Raw genomic sequence first — 17,409 nt, forward strand, 5'->3', positions numbered from 1 at the left:
TGTGATATAGCTTACAAGTCCGAAATTGTGATGCCTTCCGCTTTGCATTTCTTTCTCAAAATTGCTTTGGCTACCTGGTTTTCTTGTGTGTGTGTGTGGTTCCACACAAATTTTAGGATTGTTTGTTCTAGCTCTGTGAAAAATGGTGGTGGTATTTTGATAGGGATTGTATTACATGTGTAGATTGCTTTGGGTAGTATACAAATTTCTACAAGATCTGTTCTTCCAATCCATGAGCATGAAATGTTTTTCCATTTCTTTGTGTCCTCTTCAATTTCTTTCATAAGTGCTCTATAGTTTTCAGAGTACAGGTCTTTTACCACTTTGGTTAGGTTTATTCCTCAATGTCTTATGGTTTTCGGTGCAATTGTAAATGGAGTCAATTTCTTGATTTCTCTACATTGATTTTGTATCTTGCTGAGTTTGTAATTGCTGAGTTCTAGCAATTTTTTGATGGAGTCTTTTGGGTTTTCTACATAGAGTACCATGTCATCTGTGAATAGTGGAAGATGGACTTCTTCCTTGATGATCTGGATGCCTTTTATTTCTTTTTGTTGTCTGATGGCTGAGGCTAGGACTTCCACTACTATTAAATAACAATGGTGAGAGTGGACATCCCTGTCTTGTTCTTGACCATAGAAGAAAAGTTCCTAGCTTTTCCAGATTGAGGATATTAGCTGTGGGTCTTTTGTATGTGGCCTTTATGTTGAGCTACCTTCCCTCTATTCCTACTTTGTTGAGGGTTTTTAATCAAGAAAGGATGATGCACACCATCAAATGCTTTTTTTGCATCTATTGAAAGAATCATATGTTCTTATCCCTTCTTTTATTAATATGGTGTATCACGTTGATTGATTTGAAAATATTGAACCACCCTGCAGCCCATGAATAAATCTCACTTGATCGTGGTCAATAATTATTTTAATGTACTGTTGGATTCAATTTGCTAGTATCTTGGTTGAGAATTTTAGTGTCCATGTTCATCAACGATATTGACCTGCAATTCTCCTTTTTAATGGGGTCTTTCTCTGGTTTTGGAATCAACGTAATACTGGCCTTGTAAAAGTTTGGAAGTTTTCCTTCCATTTCTATTTTTGGAACAGTTTCAGAAGAATAGGTATTGACTCTTCTTTAAATGTCTGGTAGAATTCCTCTAGGAAGCCACCTGGCCCTGGACTTTGGTTTGTTAGGAGATTTTTGATTATTGATTCAATTTCTTCAATGGTTATGGGTGTGTCCAAGTTTTCTATTTCTTCTTGTTTCAGTTTTGGTAGTTTTATGTTTCCAGGACTTCATCCATTTTTTCCAGTTCATCCAGTTTGTTGGCATAATTTTTCATAATATTCTTATAACTGTTTATATTTCTGTTGTGTTGGCTATGATCTCTCCTCTTTCCTTCATGATTTAATTTGTTTGGGTACTTTGTCTTTTCTTTTTGAGAAGTCTGGCAGGGGTTTATCAATTTCATTAATTGTTCTCAAAGAACCAGCTCTTAGTTTCATTGATCTGTTCTACTGGGCTGGTTCGTTTCTATAGCATTCACTTCTGCTCTAATTTTTATTTCCCTTCTTCTGCTGGCTTTAGGCTTTATTTGCTGTTCCTTAGGTGTAAGGTTAGGCTGATATATATGAGACTTTTCTTGCTTCTTGAGGTAGGCCTGTATTGCTATATACTTCCCTGTTATGACTGCCTTTGCTGCATCCCAAAGGTTCTGGACTGTTGTGTTTTCCTTTCCATTTGCTTCCATGTCTTTTTTTTTTTTTTTTTTTTTAATTTCTTCTTTAACTTCCTGGTTAACTCATTTATTCTTTAGTAAGATGTTCTTTAACCTGTATTTATGGTCTTTCCAAAATTTTTTGTGGTTGACTTTCAAGTTCCGTAGCATTGTGGTCTGAAAATATGCATGGTATGATCTTAATCTTTTTGTACTTCTTGAGGTCTGATTTGTGACCCAGTATGTGATCTATTCTAGAGAACGTTCTGAGTGCACTGGGAAAAACGTGTATTCTGCTGCTTTAGGATGAAATGTTCTGTAGGTATCTGTTAAGTCCATCTGGTCCAGTATGTCATTCAAAGCCATTGTTTCCTTGTCGATTTTCTGCTTAAATGATCTGTCCATTGCTGTAAAGGGGGGGTGTTAAAGTCCTCTACTGTTATCAAATTATTATCAGTGAGTTTATGTTTGTTAATTGATTATATACACACACACACACACACACACATATATTTGGGTGTTCTCAATTTTTACCTCAGGTGTGTAGCTGGATTTCAAAACTCCAAATTTTAGGGGCACAGTGCAGACCCATGCTGATCCTCTGGGGGAGGGTCTCAATGTGTGGTGGCTGGTGCTGGTTTGTTCTACACACAGGATTACATGATGTTAGGAGTTTATGGTAAAGCGCAGCTAAAAGCTGGCTTCCAGGTTAGCTGCTTTCAGCAGGTGCCTCTGCTATGCTAATTAATGCGGCCGCTCAGTGGCACCCACCTTCTCTTCTGTCCCAAGAAGCAGTGCCACCTCTCCTAAATGCAGTCTAAAAAGGGGAACTGTTGCCCCCTGTGCAACCCAGCAGATCTTCAGAGCATGCTGTCTGCTCACAGGCCTCTGCCCTCTTTCCCCACGGGAGAACCACTAAGCCAGCCAGGCAGGATTCTAACAATGGTGTGGACTTTCAAAACTTTAGACTCTTAGCTCCCCTGCTTGCAAAAACTTGCAATAACCAGCCCTTCTTCCTTTCCCAGTCAATGGTTTTGGGGAAGAGCTTTTCTTGTGCAATCCCCTGCACACTGCTCTCTTGCTCTCTCTCTCCATGATCAGTGCTCCCTCTCCTCTGCAGCACCCACAGTTCTTTTTTCCCCCAAATAAACTCTCTGCAGCTTCTACCTTCCACTATGTGGCCATTTTTCTCCCTTTGCATGTGCAGTTCTCTCAGGCCTCAAGATTTCTTAAGTGTTCAGAATGGTTTGATATTTATCTGGCTGTGTTTGAGGGAGGATGCAAGCACAGGGTGCCCCTACTACTCTGCCATCTTAACTCCTCCCTCACTCATAATATTCCTATGATCTTTTCATTTCTGTAGAATTGGTAGTAACATCCTCACTTTCATTTCTTTTTTTTTTTATTAATTTTTTTTAAGTTTATTTATTTATTTTGAAAGAAAGAGAAAACACAAGCTGGGGAGGGGCATAGAGAAGGACAGACAGAATCCCAAGCAGGCTCTGTGCTGTCAGCACAGAGCCCATCATGGGGTTTGAACTCACATACTGTGAGATCATGACTTGAGCTGAGATCAAGAGCCAGACACTTAACCAACGGAGCCACCCAGGCACCCCTGCCCCCACCACTTTCATTTCTGATTTTAGTTATTGAGACTTTTTCTTTAGTCTGTCTAGCTAAAGATTTGCCAAGTTTGTTGATTATTTTCAAAGAACCAACTTTTGGTCTCATTTGTTTTCTCTATTGTTTTTCTATTTCATTTATCTCTGTTCTTTCTTTCTTTTGGCCAGCTTTGGGTTTAATTCATTCTTTTTCTCATTCCTTAAGTTATAAGGTTAGGTTGTGGATTGTCAATCTTTTTTATTTTTTAATGTAGGCATTTATAGCCATAATATTCCCCCTGAACACTGTTCTTGCCATGTCCTGTGAATTTTAGTATGTTGTGCTGTTGTTTTCATTCACCTGTACTTTCTAATTTCTCATGTAATTTCTCCTTTGATCCATTGTTTATTTAAGAGTGTACTGTTTGATTTCCACAATTTGTGACTTTTCCACTCTTATTTCTGTTGTTAATTTCTAACTCCATCTCACTGTGGTCAGAGAAGATACTTTATATGCAATCTATCTAAGACTTAATTTGTGACCTGACATATGGTCTTTCCTGGAAAGTGTCCCAGATGCACTTGAGGAAAATGTTTATGCTATTGTTGATTATTCTGTATATGCTTGTCTTATCTAGTCGGCCTATTGTTTTATGTAGTTTATTCCTTTACTTATCTTCTGTCTGGTTATTGTAGAGTTGTCTATTTCTCCCCTCAAATCTGTCAGTTTCTGCTCCATGTATCTTGCTGGTCTTTGCACCTCTGTGATCAGAAACAGCAATCAGTGATCTCTGATTTTAGAGGACAAGGTCCACTTTGCTCACCTTGGCTTCTATAAACTGCTCATAAGCTCCTCTAAGACACGTGTGCAGCTGCCTGCTAGGGTACTGGGTAGCTGGTACTGGGCTAAAAGCAGAAACTTACTGAAATTAACTTCAGTAGAAGTCTATGCCTTCCCCTGGAAGTAAAAAAGTTTTCAATAAACTCCAGAGTTCCAAAATAGTTTATATCAAATTCTGCCAATGCAATTGTTGTGTAGGTGGGGACACAGATTCCTGGTATGTCCTGCTCTGCCATCTTCCCAGAATCCGCTACCTAGGTCTTCTTAACTACTTTTCCCAAATACTCAGCTCATAGTTGACACTTAGGAAGTAGTAGCAAATAAATAAGTAAACAATTTAGTTATCTGAATCTATTTCCTGAGTTTCAAATAGCAAGGAATACTTATTTTAGTCATTAGGTTTCTTTTTCCATCTATTCATATTCTATGCCCATTTTCCTACTGGACTGTTATTTTCGTATCAATACATAAATGTTCTTTATGTATTTTGGATACAAACCCAGCTTTATGTGTTAATATCTTCTGCACACCTGCACCCTTTTATTTACATTTTGATGTATATACATTTTTAAAGCACGCAAATCAATTTGGTTTTTATGTCTTTAAAAAAATCCTTCTCTACCCCCACAATATAAAGAAAATTCTCCAGGAAATAAAGTCTAATAGTTTCCAAGCATGCTTTTTTACATTTAGACCTGTGAATCAACCAAGTGTATAGTATGAAGTAGACATCGATGCTCTTTTTCTATGTCATTCTTAAACTACTTCTTCACTGATATTTTATACTATTTTTGTTATATATCAACTTCTAATATTCTTGCCTTTTTTTTTTTTTCCTCTTTCTACTTTGGTTCTACTGTCTTTATCAAGCCAAGGATCTTAACCTAAAATTACACTCAAAGTTAGCATGTATCTGGACATCTGCACCTTTTCTAAGGGGATATAGGTTTCACTGGAATTCTAAAATAGAGCATATAATCAAAAAAAAAAAAAGGTTAAAAAAAAACACACAACAAAACAAACAAAGGCTAAAAAATACTCTTCTATAGAATTGTACCTAGAGCTTTATACAGGTTAACAGAAAAGAATTTCTCCAGGATGGTGTGACTATAGTCCTACTTGGGAGGGAAGGCAATGAAATAAATAACCTCTCAAAGTCTCTTAAAGGCCCAAAAACCCCCTCATAAAATCACAGAATTTAGAGCTGGAATGAACCCTAAGAATCACCTGATACAAACTCCATTTTTGGATGAGAGTAAGGACAATCAAATGACTTGGCCAAGATCAGAAATCCTGTTTAATGGAAGACTTGGGAATGAAAATCAGGTCACTGCACTCACAGTACACTATTCCTGGTGTTCTATCACACTGTTTCTATTTGACAGTGGAGAGGAAGGTGTGACAAAGAGGGCTGAGAGGAGGCCATGAGAGGAAGGACAGAAATGAAACAGCAGTATGAAGCTGCGGCAAGCACACTCACAAAATACATTTAAAGCCTCATACATTCATGCATGTAGCAATGTGGAAACTATTTTTAATCCTAACTACAACTCTATCTTGGCAAAAATATGCCAATAGCCTTAAAAATGATCTTACCCTTTGCTCAAGCAATCCACCCACTCCAAAGAAATTACCTTAAGAATTCAACTGAAAAATGAAGCAATCGCACTCAAACACATTTCCAGTAACCTTACTCATAAAAGCAAAAAACCAAAAATAAAGCAAAAAAAAGTTCTCTGAATACACTTTGCAAATTATAAATTCTGATTCATCAAATTGACCAATCATCATAAAGGGATTAAAGGCGGTAAGAAAAACTAAATTATTAATGCGATCATTTTAACTGTTAAAATGAAACATAGATATACAAACCTATACACTCACGGGTGTTTGGCTATTCATTACAGAAATCACTTAGTATGTATTTCTCTGCAAATTATTTTTTACTAAAAATACTTCAATATTGACTACCTCTCCAGCCAACAATTCATCCTTTTCAATAAGGACAAAATATTCCATATATGGAGTATGATGTATTCAGCCATTTCTTTATCCTTATTGATGAAATGGACATTCAGGTCACAATTTTTTTTTTTTTTTTTTTTTGCTAGTATGGTGTTGCAATAAATGTCTTTGTACATTTCCCCATACACGGATGCTCTTCTTCTTACACAAAAGATTCTCAGAAGTGGGGCAGAAAGAGCAACAGTTTATGCTTATGTACTTAACAGCGAGATGCCTTCAGAATTTTAACGTTTTTTTTTTTTTTTTTTTTGGGACAGAGAGAGACAGAGCATGAACGGGTGAGGGGCAGAGAGAGAGGGAGACACAGAATCAGAAACAGGCTCCAGGCTCCGAGCCATCAGCCCAGAGCCTGACGCAGGGCTCGAACTCACGGACCGCGAGATCGTGACCTGGCTGAAGTCGGGCGCTTAACTGACTGCGCCACCCAGGCGCCCCCAGAATTTTAAATTATCTATAATGATGAGTGTTTCCTTTTCCCTGCATACATTCTAGCACTGGATATAAACTCTTTTTAATTTTTACCTACTTGATAAAAATTCCTCTAGTTTTTAAAAACTTGATGCCACAGAGGTGCATGTCTTGTTTTTTACCTGTTTTCGGTTTTGGAATCAGTCTCTCCTGTGGCTTTACCTAACTACTTTACTGATCTGTTTAAAGAATCCGCTTCTATTTACCCTTCCTACATTTTTGGTAGTTTTCTTCTTTAATTTTAATCTACTTTTTTGCTCATTTTATTCTTTTCCTAACTTTATGAAAGAAATCCCAGCTTTCAGTTCTTTTAAAATAAAAGTATTTAAGGGTTATAAATTTTGCTCTAACTATAGCTTTACGGGTATGCAATGGGATTGGACTGAAATACTTTCTTTTTCATCACCTACTAGGTAATTCAAACTATAAATTACTTGGAACGAAACGAAAGGATGACATCCCTGACCAAAAACTACAATTTCCAAAGCACACTGTGAATTCCCTCCCTCAGTTCCCAGAAGCTCTGACAAAGATCAAACCAATGAATTACTTCTATTAAACTAGACTCTCATCTTTTTGTATTCTTAACGGGCTCAAGATCATGTCTCATATGTTAGTCCTTCCCAGAAATGCCCAATTTCTATACAGCTCTGCTTTATATCACGGATACCACAAAAGTAGAAAAGTGACTGTGAATGTAGGCTGGCAAACACTTAAACGTAAAATCAATTGTCTAACAGTTTCTAACAACCTCTTCTTTAAGACCTCTATTCTGATACTCTGTTCAAACATTTTTTGCATCACTCACCTGCTGCAAACCCTGTGTCCCAGACACAGGTACTTGCATGATGGTTTGACCTTGTCCACCAGGGACAGCTTGGACCATGATGGGTTGGCCAGTTGATGTGATTAACTGGCCTCCACTGACCTGTACCATTAATGGCTGCCCCTGGACCTAGAATGAAATAAAATAAGAAACAATGAAGTAACATGAGACACAAAATGGTTTTCACCAAAAGATAATCACTGGAATTATTCTGCGGCCTTGGTGGAGGGGGAAAAGGTAGGAGAGACACCAAGGAAGTAAGTCTCAAGTCCTTGTCCTTAAGTTATCTTCTTCAAAAATACTCTGTCTTTGACTAAACGCCAAGTTGAAGACTTTAAGGTCAGATATAATGAAGTATATTCAGGGTCGTTAGGAAGTCTCCACAGATATAAGGCATTTATCATCAAGTACAGGCTAAATCCACACAAAGTACTTATCAAAATATTCAGACTATGTATCTTTTGAGACCAATATTCAGGAATAGTTTCTAGGGAAGGCTGGAGAGGAAGCAATGACGGGGGGTGGGGGGTGGGGTAGTTGATGGTGGTGATGGTGGCTGAGTATAAATTCTAAATGACCTGGAAGGAATAAATCAAACTACGCAGCAGAGACTGCAGGAGGCTGGGTAGCAAGCAGCTCTGAAAGCTTATGGAGAAGACCCTTTTTCTCCATAGTCTCTCAGGCATAAATGAAATACACAACTTCTACCCTCTTCATCTCACTCTGGGACTTCTAGTCCTATGGTTGTTTCAAGAGCCCACTAGGAAAAGGCCCAGAAATAGCTTCTGGTCAGTTTTCAATCTCTGTGGGAGAATTCCTCACACTGGACTCTGTGATATCTGCATAGCTGTTTCAGTTTTAACAGAAGCAGTGATAAATATGGGAATTACACACTCAAGTGTACCAAAAATCTCCCAACTTTCAAGCTCTTCGAGTAAATGGACTACTCTAGAAGTCAAGGCATTATACATGCTCTGTAACGTCCTGAGTCCCAATATAAAAATACCTAAATGAATGCATTCTGGAAACCAAAAAACAAGCCATGTTAGAAGTAAAATGGAATGTTCAAAAGAACAGCTAGAAGTCCAAAACTTTCATTTACAGATGCTATCTTTGTTTTGAGGAATTATTCGTAGCAGAACACAAGACTTTTCACATGACTAAAAGATTCATTCTTAATGCCACTGCAAGTATGTTTAAATAACAGTAATTGGTGAAAAGATCAATCTGCCCTAGATGAACCAATTAGATATTAAGGCCCCCTCCTCACCACCACCACTGCCAACACCAAATGCGTCAGAAGCTTCAGGAACGCTGAAATCCTAAGTTTTATAAACTGTTCAGAGAAATTCCACTTTACTTTTTAAAGGACTTTACAATCCGATTCTCTCATGTTTTCTCCTTTCCTTATCAAATTAAATTCCCTTTGCCACAGTCATGCTTGCATATACTCCATCAGAAAGGACTGTTCTGAATATTTATTACATGAATAACTGAGAGAAGTATTTAAAGTTCTTCAAAATAATGAGACCCCTAGAGGAAAGGTCTTCATCATTTCCATAAGGTGTCGCCATTTCTAAGAAAATCTACGTAAGTAAGAAACCCAAGTTTTAAGGCACAACTGTTCATAATTTTCTGACTACCCATCATCTTAAACTTCTCCCCTCACTGACATGCTAAACGTGTAACTGATAAACTGTTGGAAGATTCCAAGGAGCCCACTGTGTTTACGACATATGAGTGATTACAACGACACATGCATCAGACAAGAAGCCATACAGTTAAGAGCATGTTACATTCCCATTCCACAAATGGTTAATGACAATACTGTTTTATATATCAAAAAGATGAAGCAAGCATGAGAAGCATGAACAACAAGCTGTTGAAGTCAGAGGTTCGAACATAGTTTGGGAGCACCTACAAGCTTAGCCTTTTGTGGCCTAATTTATGTTCCAAATGGACTGCAGGACATCATGAGACACGGTGGCAGGTGTGGGGCTGGGGCTGAAAGGTTAACGTAAAAGGATCGCAGCAAGGGGCATGTAACTGCAGGACGTTGAGCAGCACTAATGAGATGCCAGTTCTGCATTCTAGGTCCTACTTTGAATCATTTCCATTCACTGGAGGAAAAAAGGCAGGGCACTCAAATTTTGCCAATTTCTCAAAAATACAGTCATTTTAATCAAAGTAACGGGCAGACACAGAGAAGACTTATGCTTCTACTCTCGTTTTTACATAGGAACTGGCCAAAACATACCTCCGATTTCGACATTTAACTTGGCCATATATAACGTTAGGGGAACTGCACTGGTTAAGTAAGAGTTCTTATAGTGGCTATAAGACTTGAGACTTCTAGAAAGCATATGCCACCTCTGTCCAACCAAGAGGTATAGGATAGTCTTTGCAAATCTAATAATAAAATAGGTCATGGTTTCCCCAGGAAAGGTAGTGAAAAGGCAACAGTTAAGAGATTAACAAGATTCACTGATTAGATAAACCTTGCCAAGTACAATGATTATTTTGAGCTGAGTTGCCCTTTTAATGAAAATAAAATGCCCTCTAACTCTAGGTATTTTCTGTTCCACTATAACACAAATTCACAAAAGTTTACTATGCAATCTGATTACAGAGCTTGAGCTCCAAACAGATTCTAATGCCACTTGTAAGAATTTCTTCGTGTCACTTACACCATTTCCTTGCCAGGTATCCCTAAAGACACACAGCAGCCAAATTCAATTTTCAGGAAATGGACACTGAGGTCACTACGTGACTAGGCATGAAACATGAGGAAACTGGAATCTTATAAGCCTCAAAGACAAGTTAACAGCATCAAAGACATGCAATTGACTTTGCCATTCCTGCTTGAGACCCTACCACAAATAGCACCAGACGTGAGGACGGGAGAAGTTCATGCAGTGCTTACAGAGAATCAGAGAGGGCACCACTACCTGGAGGGTCTGGACTTGCTGGCCTGAGGCGGATGCCACCTGGGCCTCAGTCTGCAACTGGACAGCAGTGACACCACCCTGCTGCTGAGAACAGGAACAGGAAGAGCTTGAAATGTATCAGGAAGGAAATGTATAGGTCAAGACATGAGAACACACCTTACCTCTTATGGGAGAGGGAGGGAGTCTTCTTTGAACAGTCCCACCCAGCGGAGGACTTTCAAACTGTACAGACTCCCTATACTGAAGCTCTTTTGTTGTGGGTAGCAAGCAGGATTAAAGATATTAGCCCTTGTCCCCCGAGTGAAACTCAAAACACACTTCCATGACTCAATCATCAAAATAGTTGTCATCATTAACACAAAAATTTTTAATGCAACCCTTCCCCCCGGAAATAAGCATTGGATCCTTCTGCTTATCGTGATTTTAATGCTCCTTTTATTTCCTCAAATGAGTTCACAACCACAAAGTTATCAGGTTTCTATAGCTTTGAAGCTACAATGAAGAATTTCTGGGACTTAAATACAATCACCAGATAGAAAGAATGAAGCAATCACTGTGAACCAAAATCATCTTCATGCTGGTCAATGCTCTCATGTACCCAAACTAAGATTACTTCTACTCAACTGGATTACCTGGGAAACAATGTTTTCAGTGATTTAACCTAATATTTATAACCTCTAATGGTTAAGTTCTAACAGAATAAGAATTTGTCCATCAGGGCACTGGTGTGAATAGAGGGCCCTTTGTGGAATCCCCTTTCCTAAGAAGGCGGTTGAAGGAAGCTGCCAGAGCCACAGCAGCTGTGTGGAAGGAAAGCCAGTGAAGGAATTTAAATAATTACTCTTTTAATCAAGAGTCAGGTCTTTCCTTTGATCATTAGATGGTAGATGTCCTACCATCTACTTTTCTCTATTCTCCAAGTTCCCTTTTGGAAACAAAACATTCCCAGTCTTGGCCTCAGGTCCAGTCAATGAGTGACAAATTTCTTTTCTTCGAAGGAGAAAAACAAGTAAACTTTTTACTGAAAGGAAGCCAGGAATAGAGCGTCAGAAAATGTCATCTCTGTATAAATTCAAGAAAGGAATCTATCTTAATTAGGAATAAACCGGCAGGGAATTCCTTTCTAATATGAGTTTACCCATAAGAGTGGTTGTCTAAATATTAACCTCATGTTGATCTAGAGCTTTTCAAAATAAGCATCGTGGCAGATCGAATCGAAAACCAGTGGATTTCTTGGAAGTGGGCTATCTTGGTTTATCTACTGTGGCCAAAGCCTTAAAAGATCACAGGCTAGCTTCATCAAGAAAAGAAACAACAAAACTGAATCCAGAAAAAACGCAAAGTTCCAAATTTCCATCTGAGAACAGACTATTTTGACTTTTAGTAAAATAAAATGGGCAATTTCATATTAAACCAGGTTCCCGTAAAGAGCAAGTTCTATGTGGTTACAGACTGACTACACACTACAGAGCTCTGAACACATGATGAGAGAAAGCGCAACAAATCCAATCTTCAAAAAGCACTTCGGCACAAGTCACCAGACCTATTATTCCTAAGATCTGGTACCTCTAAATCCCCACTTAAGCAGTGCCAGTATCGGCCCCATCGCTGTGCTGTTTAAAGCAGTTTTACGTCCATACCTGCTGCTGAATCTGTCCAGCCTGCACAACAATCTGCTCTGTCGAACTATTGCTGTTTGCTGTATACTGCTCCATGATCCCTCCAAGTTAGAATCCTGGCCACAGTGAGTTTCACTCTGGAGGTCCTAGAAGACTGCAAAACGCACTCCTATTAGAAACGTTGGGAAAGAAACTAAGTGAGATTGTTAACAAAAGCCTCGCCAGATGATTAACATCGATAACTTACTGCTGTGCTTCACTGGTAAGAAAACTGGGGAAGAGAATAGGAAATGTTCATTTTGATATCATTTGTATCTACGATTACAGGGCACACTCACGCCAACAACATCATAATGCCATTTCACATGTCTTAAAAGTGCTTTTAGTCATTTCTTACTGGCAGCCTTACCTTTCAATACTACCAGTAGTGCAACACTTCCATCTTAGAAAAATACTCCTTAAACTACAGTGTCACTTTGTTGCAAGACCCATTTAACACTAGTTCCCAGGTCTGCACATGACTTCAGAGGAGAAACAGTTTCTTCAATTTATAACATACATTTGCTGCCTGCCAATACTATACCAAAGGGGTTACTCCAGTTCTCTACATATGGTCTGCAATTTAAAACTTCAGGGTTTATTGCTTAGTACGTCAATTACCCAGACCTGAAATCAACCATTTTGCTTATCAAAATCTTCATTAAGTAGATAGCTGGAACAAAGGCTTAGCGTTTTGCATTTTAATTCAGAGGAAGGAATAAGAAGTTATAGTAATGGCAAAAATGATGTTTACAGATTAAATAGAAGGAAAGTGTTATACAACATATTGAGGCTATGAGTTCCTCTAAAAAGAACTTAAGTTTCCCTCACTCTTGCATTTGAATGCCTAGTAATAGCCTACCCTTTATTATATAATTTTAATTCTCTTTATGGCAGTTTCCAAACCTATACAAGAGTAGTGAGATCATTAATGAACCCCACACAGTCATCTCCAACTCTTACCCATGCTCAATCCTGTCTCACACAACTCGTCCACTTTCCACTCACCCCTAAGTTACTTTGAAATAAATCCCACTGTATTATTCCAAAATTCTATGAACACTTCAGCATCTATCTCTAAAGAGTAAAGGCTCTTCTTTTGTCTTTACCAGTTTATCACAATATTGTCTCTACAGTATCATTTCAAACATTACAAAATTACTAAGTCTTTAATATTATCGAATATCCAGGTCTTGCTCAAATTTATCCTTCTCACAACCCTTATCAGTTACAGACTCTTCTGAAATAAGGACATGATTAGACAAATGGAAATATTTGAGAACCTTGGATAGACTTGATTAGAAATTTATTTTTTTTTTATTTTTTTTTTAATGTTTTATTTATTTTTGAGACAGAGACAGACAGAGCATGAACGGGGGAGGGGCAGAGAGAGAGGGAGACACAGAATCTGAAGCAGGCTCCAGGCTCTGAGCCATCAGCCCAGGGCCCGACGTGGGGCTCAAACTCACGGACCGCGAGATCGCGACCTGAGCTGAAGTCGGACGCTTAACCGACTGAGCCACCCAGGCGCCCCTTGATTCGAAATTTAAAATTATACCAACTGCCACAGACTAATTCACCTTGGAAGTATGGGGAAGGTACAGGTATATATATAAGCAAAATGTAGATAAATCTTTGCCCCAATTTTTCTCTAGGCCTTCATATGTTCCAAAATTTGAATGATAAACTTATGTCAGCCAAAATGAACTGCAGGTTACATAAGCAAAGTGATGCACTACTATCCATAAATCCACACACGCTAGATGAGATTAATTACTTGCAAGCTGTCTCAATATGGTGTGAAAGAAATAAAATATATTCAAGTGCATGTGCAAGTATTTAGGAAGAAGTATACTGAGGTCTAACGTTCACTTTGAAATACATCAAAAAATAAGATGGATTGATAGATGAATGGATAGAAATACCCGGTAAGTCAAGTATGGTACGGCGTGAACAGTGGACTCTAGGGAATGGGTATGCTGGTGTTCATTGTAAAATTCTTTCAACTTCACTATATGTTTGGAAAACGTTTGTACTAAAATGTGTGCATAGCCTATTACTCATAACCAAAAGGGTAGGCAGAGTAAGAGAGCCATAAATAAGGACAGGATGACTATGCTGCCACAGCATGATGTTCTGTAGCCATATGGGAGCCAACTCACTCCCCTTGCTCTGATAGAATGCTCACCAAGCAACTATCTAATTTGGATTTACATACAGATATAGCAACAGAGAGCAAATGTGATCAGCAACACAAGTAAACTTGACGGTTATTTCTCACTGCATACGAACAAACTGACTTTCTGATTTTTATGCCAGTTCACTCCTGAGCTAGTTGACGAAGTCAGCTCCTGAGAGATTCTGGGAATGGTACAGAAAATCGGGTTTTCAGCAGGACTAAGTGGCCCTGCCAGGGAAGTTAATGGTCTTCCCTGAACTATCTTGTCTTTAACTGCAGTACAATAGATTTATGTTTGTAAACTAATGACCCTTAGGTCATGATACAAAAGAGCAAAGGATTCCACTTACATGAAACCCTAAAAAGACCACAATAGCCTAGAGACAGAAAACAGGTCAGTGGTTTCCTGGGATTGGAAAGGGGGGAAGGGGTGAGGGTGGGAAGTCGATTGGGATATAGCATCTGAACTTTTTGGGGTGATGAAAATGTTTTATATATTTTTATTGTTGTGGTGGTTGCATAGGTGTATAAACTTGTCAAAGTTCATCAAAATGTACACTTAAAAAGATTACACTTTGTGTCTAAACTATACCTTAATAGTTGATTTAAAAATTTAGGATCATGAAGGAATGTCCTATTTCAATACCTCCCCCACCCAAATCCCATTCCCGTAGATTTTTTTCCTTGATCACTAATTTCCAGAAATTTATCAAGTACATGAGCAATAAATAGAACGTCGTACAGATTTTCTTCTTACCTAGTTTATCCTGGCAATACAAACACTCTAATTTAAAGACTTTTCAATCCATTATACCTTGACGGGTAAAAAAGGAAGCAGTTCTCAGTCTAATTCTGTCTCACATTAATGAGAGATTCAGATTGCCGCATGATACTGAGACTGCTAATGGGGAGAACGTACCCAACTGGCTTCACTGAAGCCACGTGCTCCTATTACCACAAGCTTCAGTTAGCAAAACTGCAATATAATGTGACACTGTCTTTCCTCAAGTGCTTTTCTGCCCAAGCTTTGAACAAAATTAAGTCAGCCAGATTTACTCGGTCCAGCTCTTGATCCTAACAGTTTCTCCCTCAAAAAAGCGAGTGTGTCTCTATTTTGGCGAGCACGAAAATCCCCTTCTTTCCCAATTCAAGGTGCAGAACACTAAATGTAGCTAACTACTAGGAATCCATTCTATGTGGCTCTATACACGTTTTAAAATGAAAATTTCGCAAAACTCAACCATAAGCATGTGAAAAGCCCCTCAAAATTACCATACTTAATAATCACTACCAGGTAAAGGCTGTAACAGTGCTTCCAAAAACTTTTTTGACCACAATTCACAGGAAGAAACACATTTTCTATCACGAATCACCGCATACATAACAGAGGAAAAAAAAGTAACTGAAACAAGTTCTGTGAATACTTAGATTTGTGTACCCTAAGGTGCACATTAATATTTCCTATTGCATTATAAAAAATTAGCAGCACTACTCAGCAAATTGACTTCACAACTCAGCAAATGAGTCCTGATCTGTTTGTGAAAAGGCCGGAGAAAAAAATAACTGTCCCTTCCCTACTGTCCAAGAGATTTCTGGATTGGAGTTCCTAACTCACTCTTTGTCTCTACTAATGATGCACCACCTGCGAGACACCACCCTCAAGGTTTCAGAAATAAAAAGAAAACCCCGACGAAGATCCTAACTTCAAAGAGTCTTTAAGTTTGGTAAAGTAAAAATCTTTACTGGAACCCTAAGAGAGAAACAGGTAATATGGAGAACAGACATTTCTTCCACTTGGAGACAGTTAAGTCAAGGAAGTCTCTAGGAAAATATGGCATCTGATCTGGTCCAAAGTGTGAGAAGGATTTATAAATGTGATGATGTGGGAAGGGGTGGAGTACTCTAAATGAAGAGACAGCATAAAAGCAAGGACAGAGTAACTGCAGGATATGAACAGCGGACTAAAAGCTCCATGTCAAGAAAAGAAAGCTAGATGCTAGAATATAGTCTCTTAAAATTCCAGGCAAAGAAGTTCTTCTGTAGACGGTGGAGGCTCTAGAGATGTGTAACACAACAGAGACCAGACTCTAATTTATACACTACCTTTTGGAAAGAAGTCTAGTGAAAGTGCTTGGTGGTTTTAAAGTGACTAGACATATCTGTTTTTACATGCCAAGGTTAAAACAATATTCAAAAAGCAAACATAAATGTTTTAAAAAATGCCTTAGACATGGTGCCCACCTATTAATGTGGACAATGTCCAAGGATTAAATGAATTTAAGTTGACTTAAACATCTTTCATGGTAGAGGTAAATAGTAAATAACCTTATTTACTACGTATCATCATCTTTAAAGATGATTTTAAAAAATGAAAACAAAAAAACCTGTCTCTGAAGTTTTCATAGTGGAGAGAGCACTGGATCAGGAGTTTTCTGAAACCTACCAGTTGTATGGCCTTAAATATGATTATAAAAATGGGCACCATAGGGGCACCTGGGTGGCGCAGTCGGTTAAGGGTCCGACTTCAGCTCAGGTCACGATCTCGCAGTCCGTGAGTTCGAGCCCCGCGTCGGGCTCTGGGCTGATGGCTCGGAGCCTGGAGCCTGTTTCCGATTCTGTGTCTCCTTCTCTCTCTGCCCCTCCCCCCTTCATGCTCTGTCTCTCTCTGTCTCAAAAATAAATAAACGTTAAAAAAAAAAATGGGCACCATATACTTAAGACCTCCTCTATGTGCCAGGGACTGTAGTAGGTGCTTGAGTAAAAATTTCTAAAGTCCTAGGAGAAAAATCTCCCTTTCTGCCCCAAAACTCAGCTGCTGTTATGGAGCAGAAGTTCACAGGTCAGAAACTTGTTTTTCCAACCCTGGGAAAAAAAAAACAAACACATACTTTCAGATTTCTTCCATCTGAACCTCCAAAAAATTAACTGCTTCTGAAAATTCGTATCAAGATATACAGGCACTTTTACCAACTGGGCTTTCCAGCCTAAATTCTCATCAGAACCGCCCAGTGTCCTAGCCCATCCCGCCGGGTCCCCCACTTCCAATAGCACAGTTTGGTGCCTCCGCACATGTTCTTTTCTGTGAGTAGTGCTCTTCCATTCCTTACTGTCTGCAGAAATCCCATTGTCCTCCAAGGCCGGTGAAAAGT

The 17,409-nt window shown here is 38.7% G+C and overlaps 1 protein-coding gene across 10 annotated transcripts in view; it reads right to left on the minus strand.

Annotated features, from left to right (window-relative positions):
* The window catches only part of NFYA (nuclear transcription factor Y subunit alpha), a 33,563-nt gene that overhangs the window by 14,551 nt on the left and 1,603 nt on the right, over positions 1-17,409 (minus strand). For 3 of the 10 annotated variants that reach the window (XM_015083610.3, XM_027057803.2, XM_027057806.2), the window contains exons 2-4: positions 12,064-12,196; positions 10,421-10,507; positions 7,458-7,604 (exon numbers count right to left, since the gene is read on the minus strand). In XM_015083610.3, coding sequence (XP_014939096.1) covers positions 7,458-7,604; positions 10,421-10,507; positions 12,064-12,138 — 309 coding nt within the window. In that variant the 5' untranslated portion in view covers positions 12,139-12,196. Of the gene's footprint in view, positions 1-7,457; positions 7,605-10,420; positions 10,508-12,063; positions 12,212-17,409 lie in introns of all 10 variants that reach the window. The other 7 variants (XM_027057804.2, XM_053222841.1, XM_015083612.3 and 4 more) reach the window with 5 other exon arrangements.

Source organism: Acinonyx jubatus, chromosome B2, assembly GCF_027475565.1.
Source record: "Acinonyx jubatus isolate Ajub_Pintada_27869175 chromosome B2, VMU_Ajub_asm_v1.0, whole genome shotgun sequence".
Classification (NCBI taxonomy): domain Eukaryota; kingdom Metazoa; phylum Chordata; class Mammalia; order Carnivora; family Felidae; genus Acinonyx; species Acinonyx jubatus.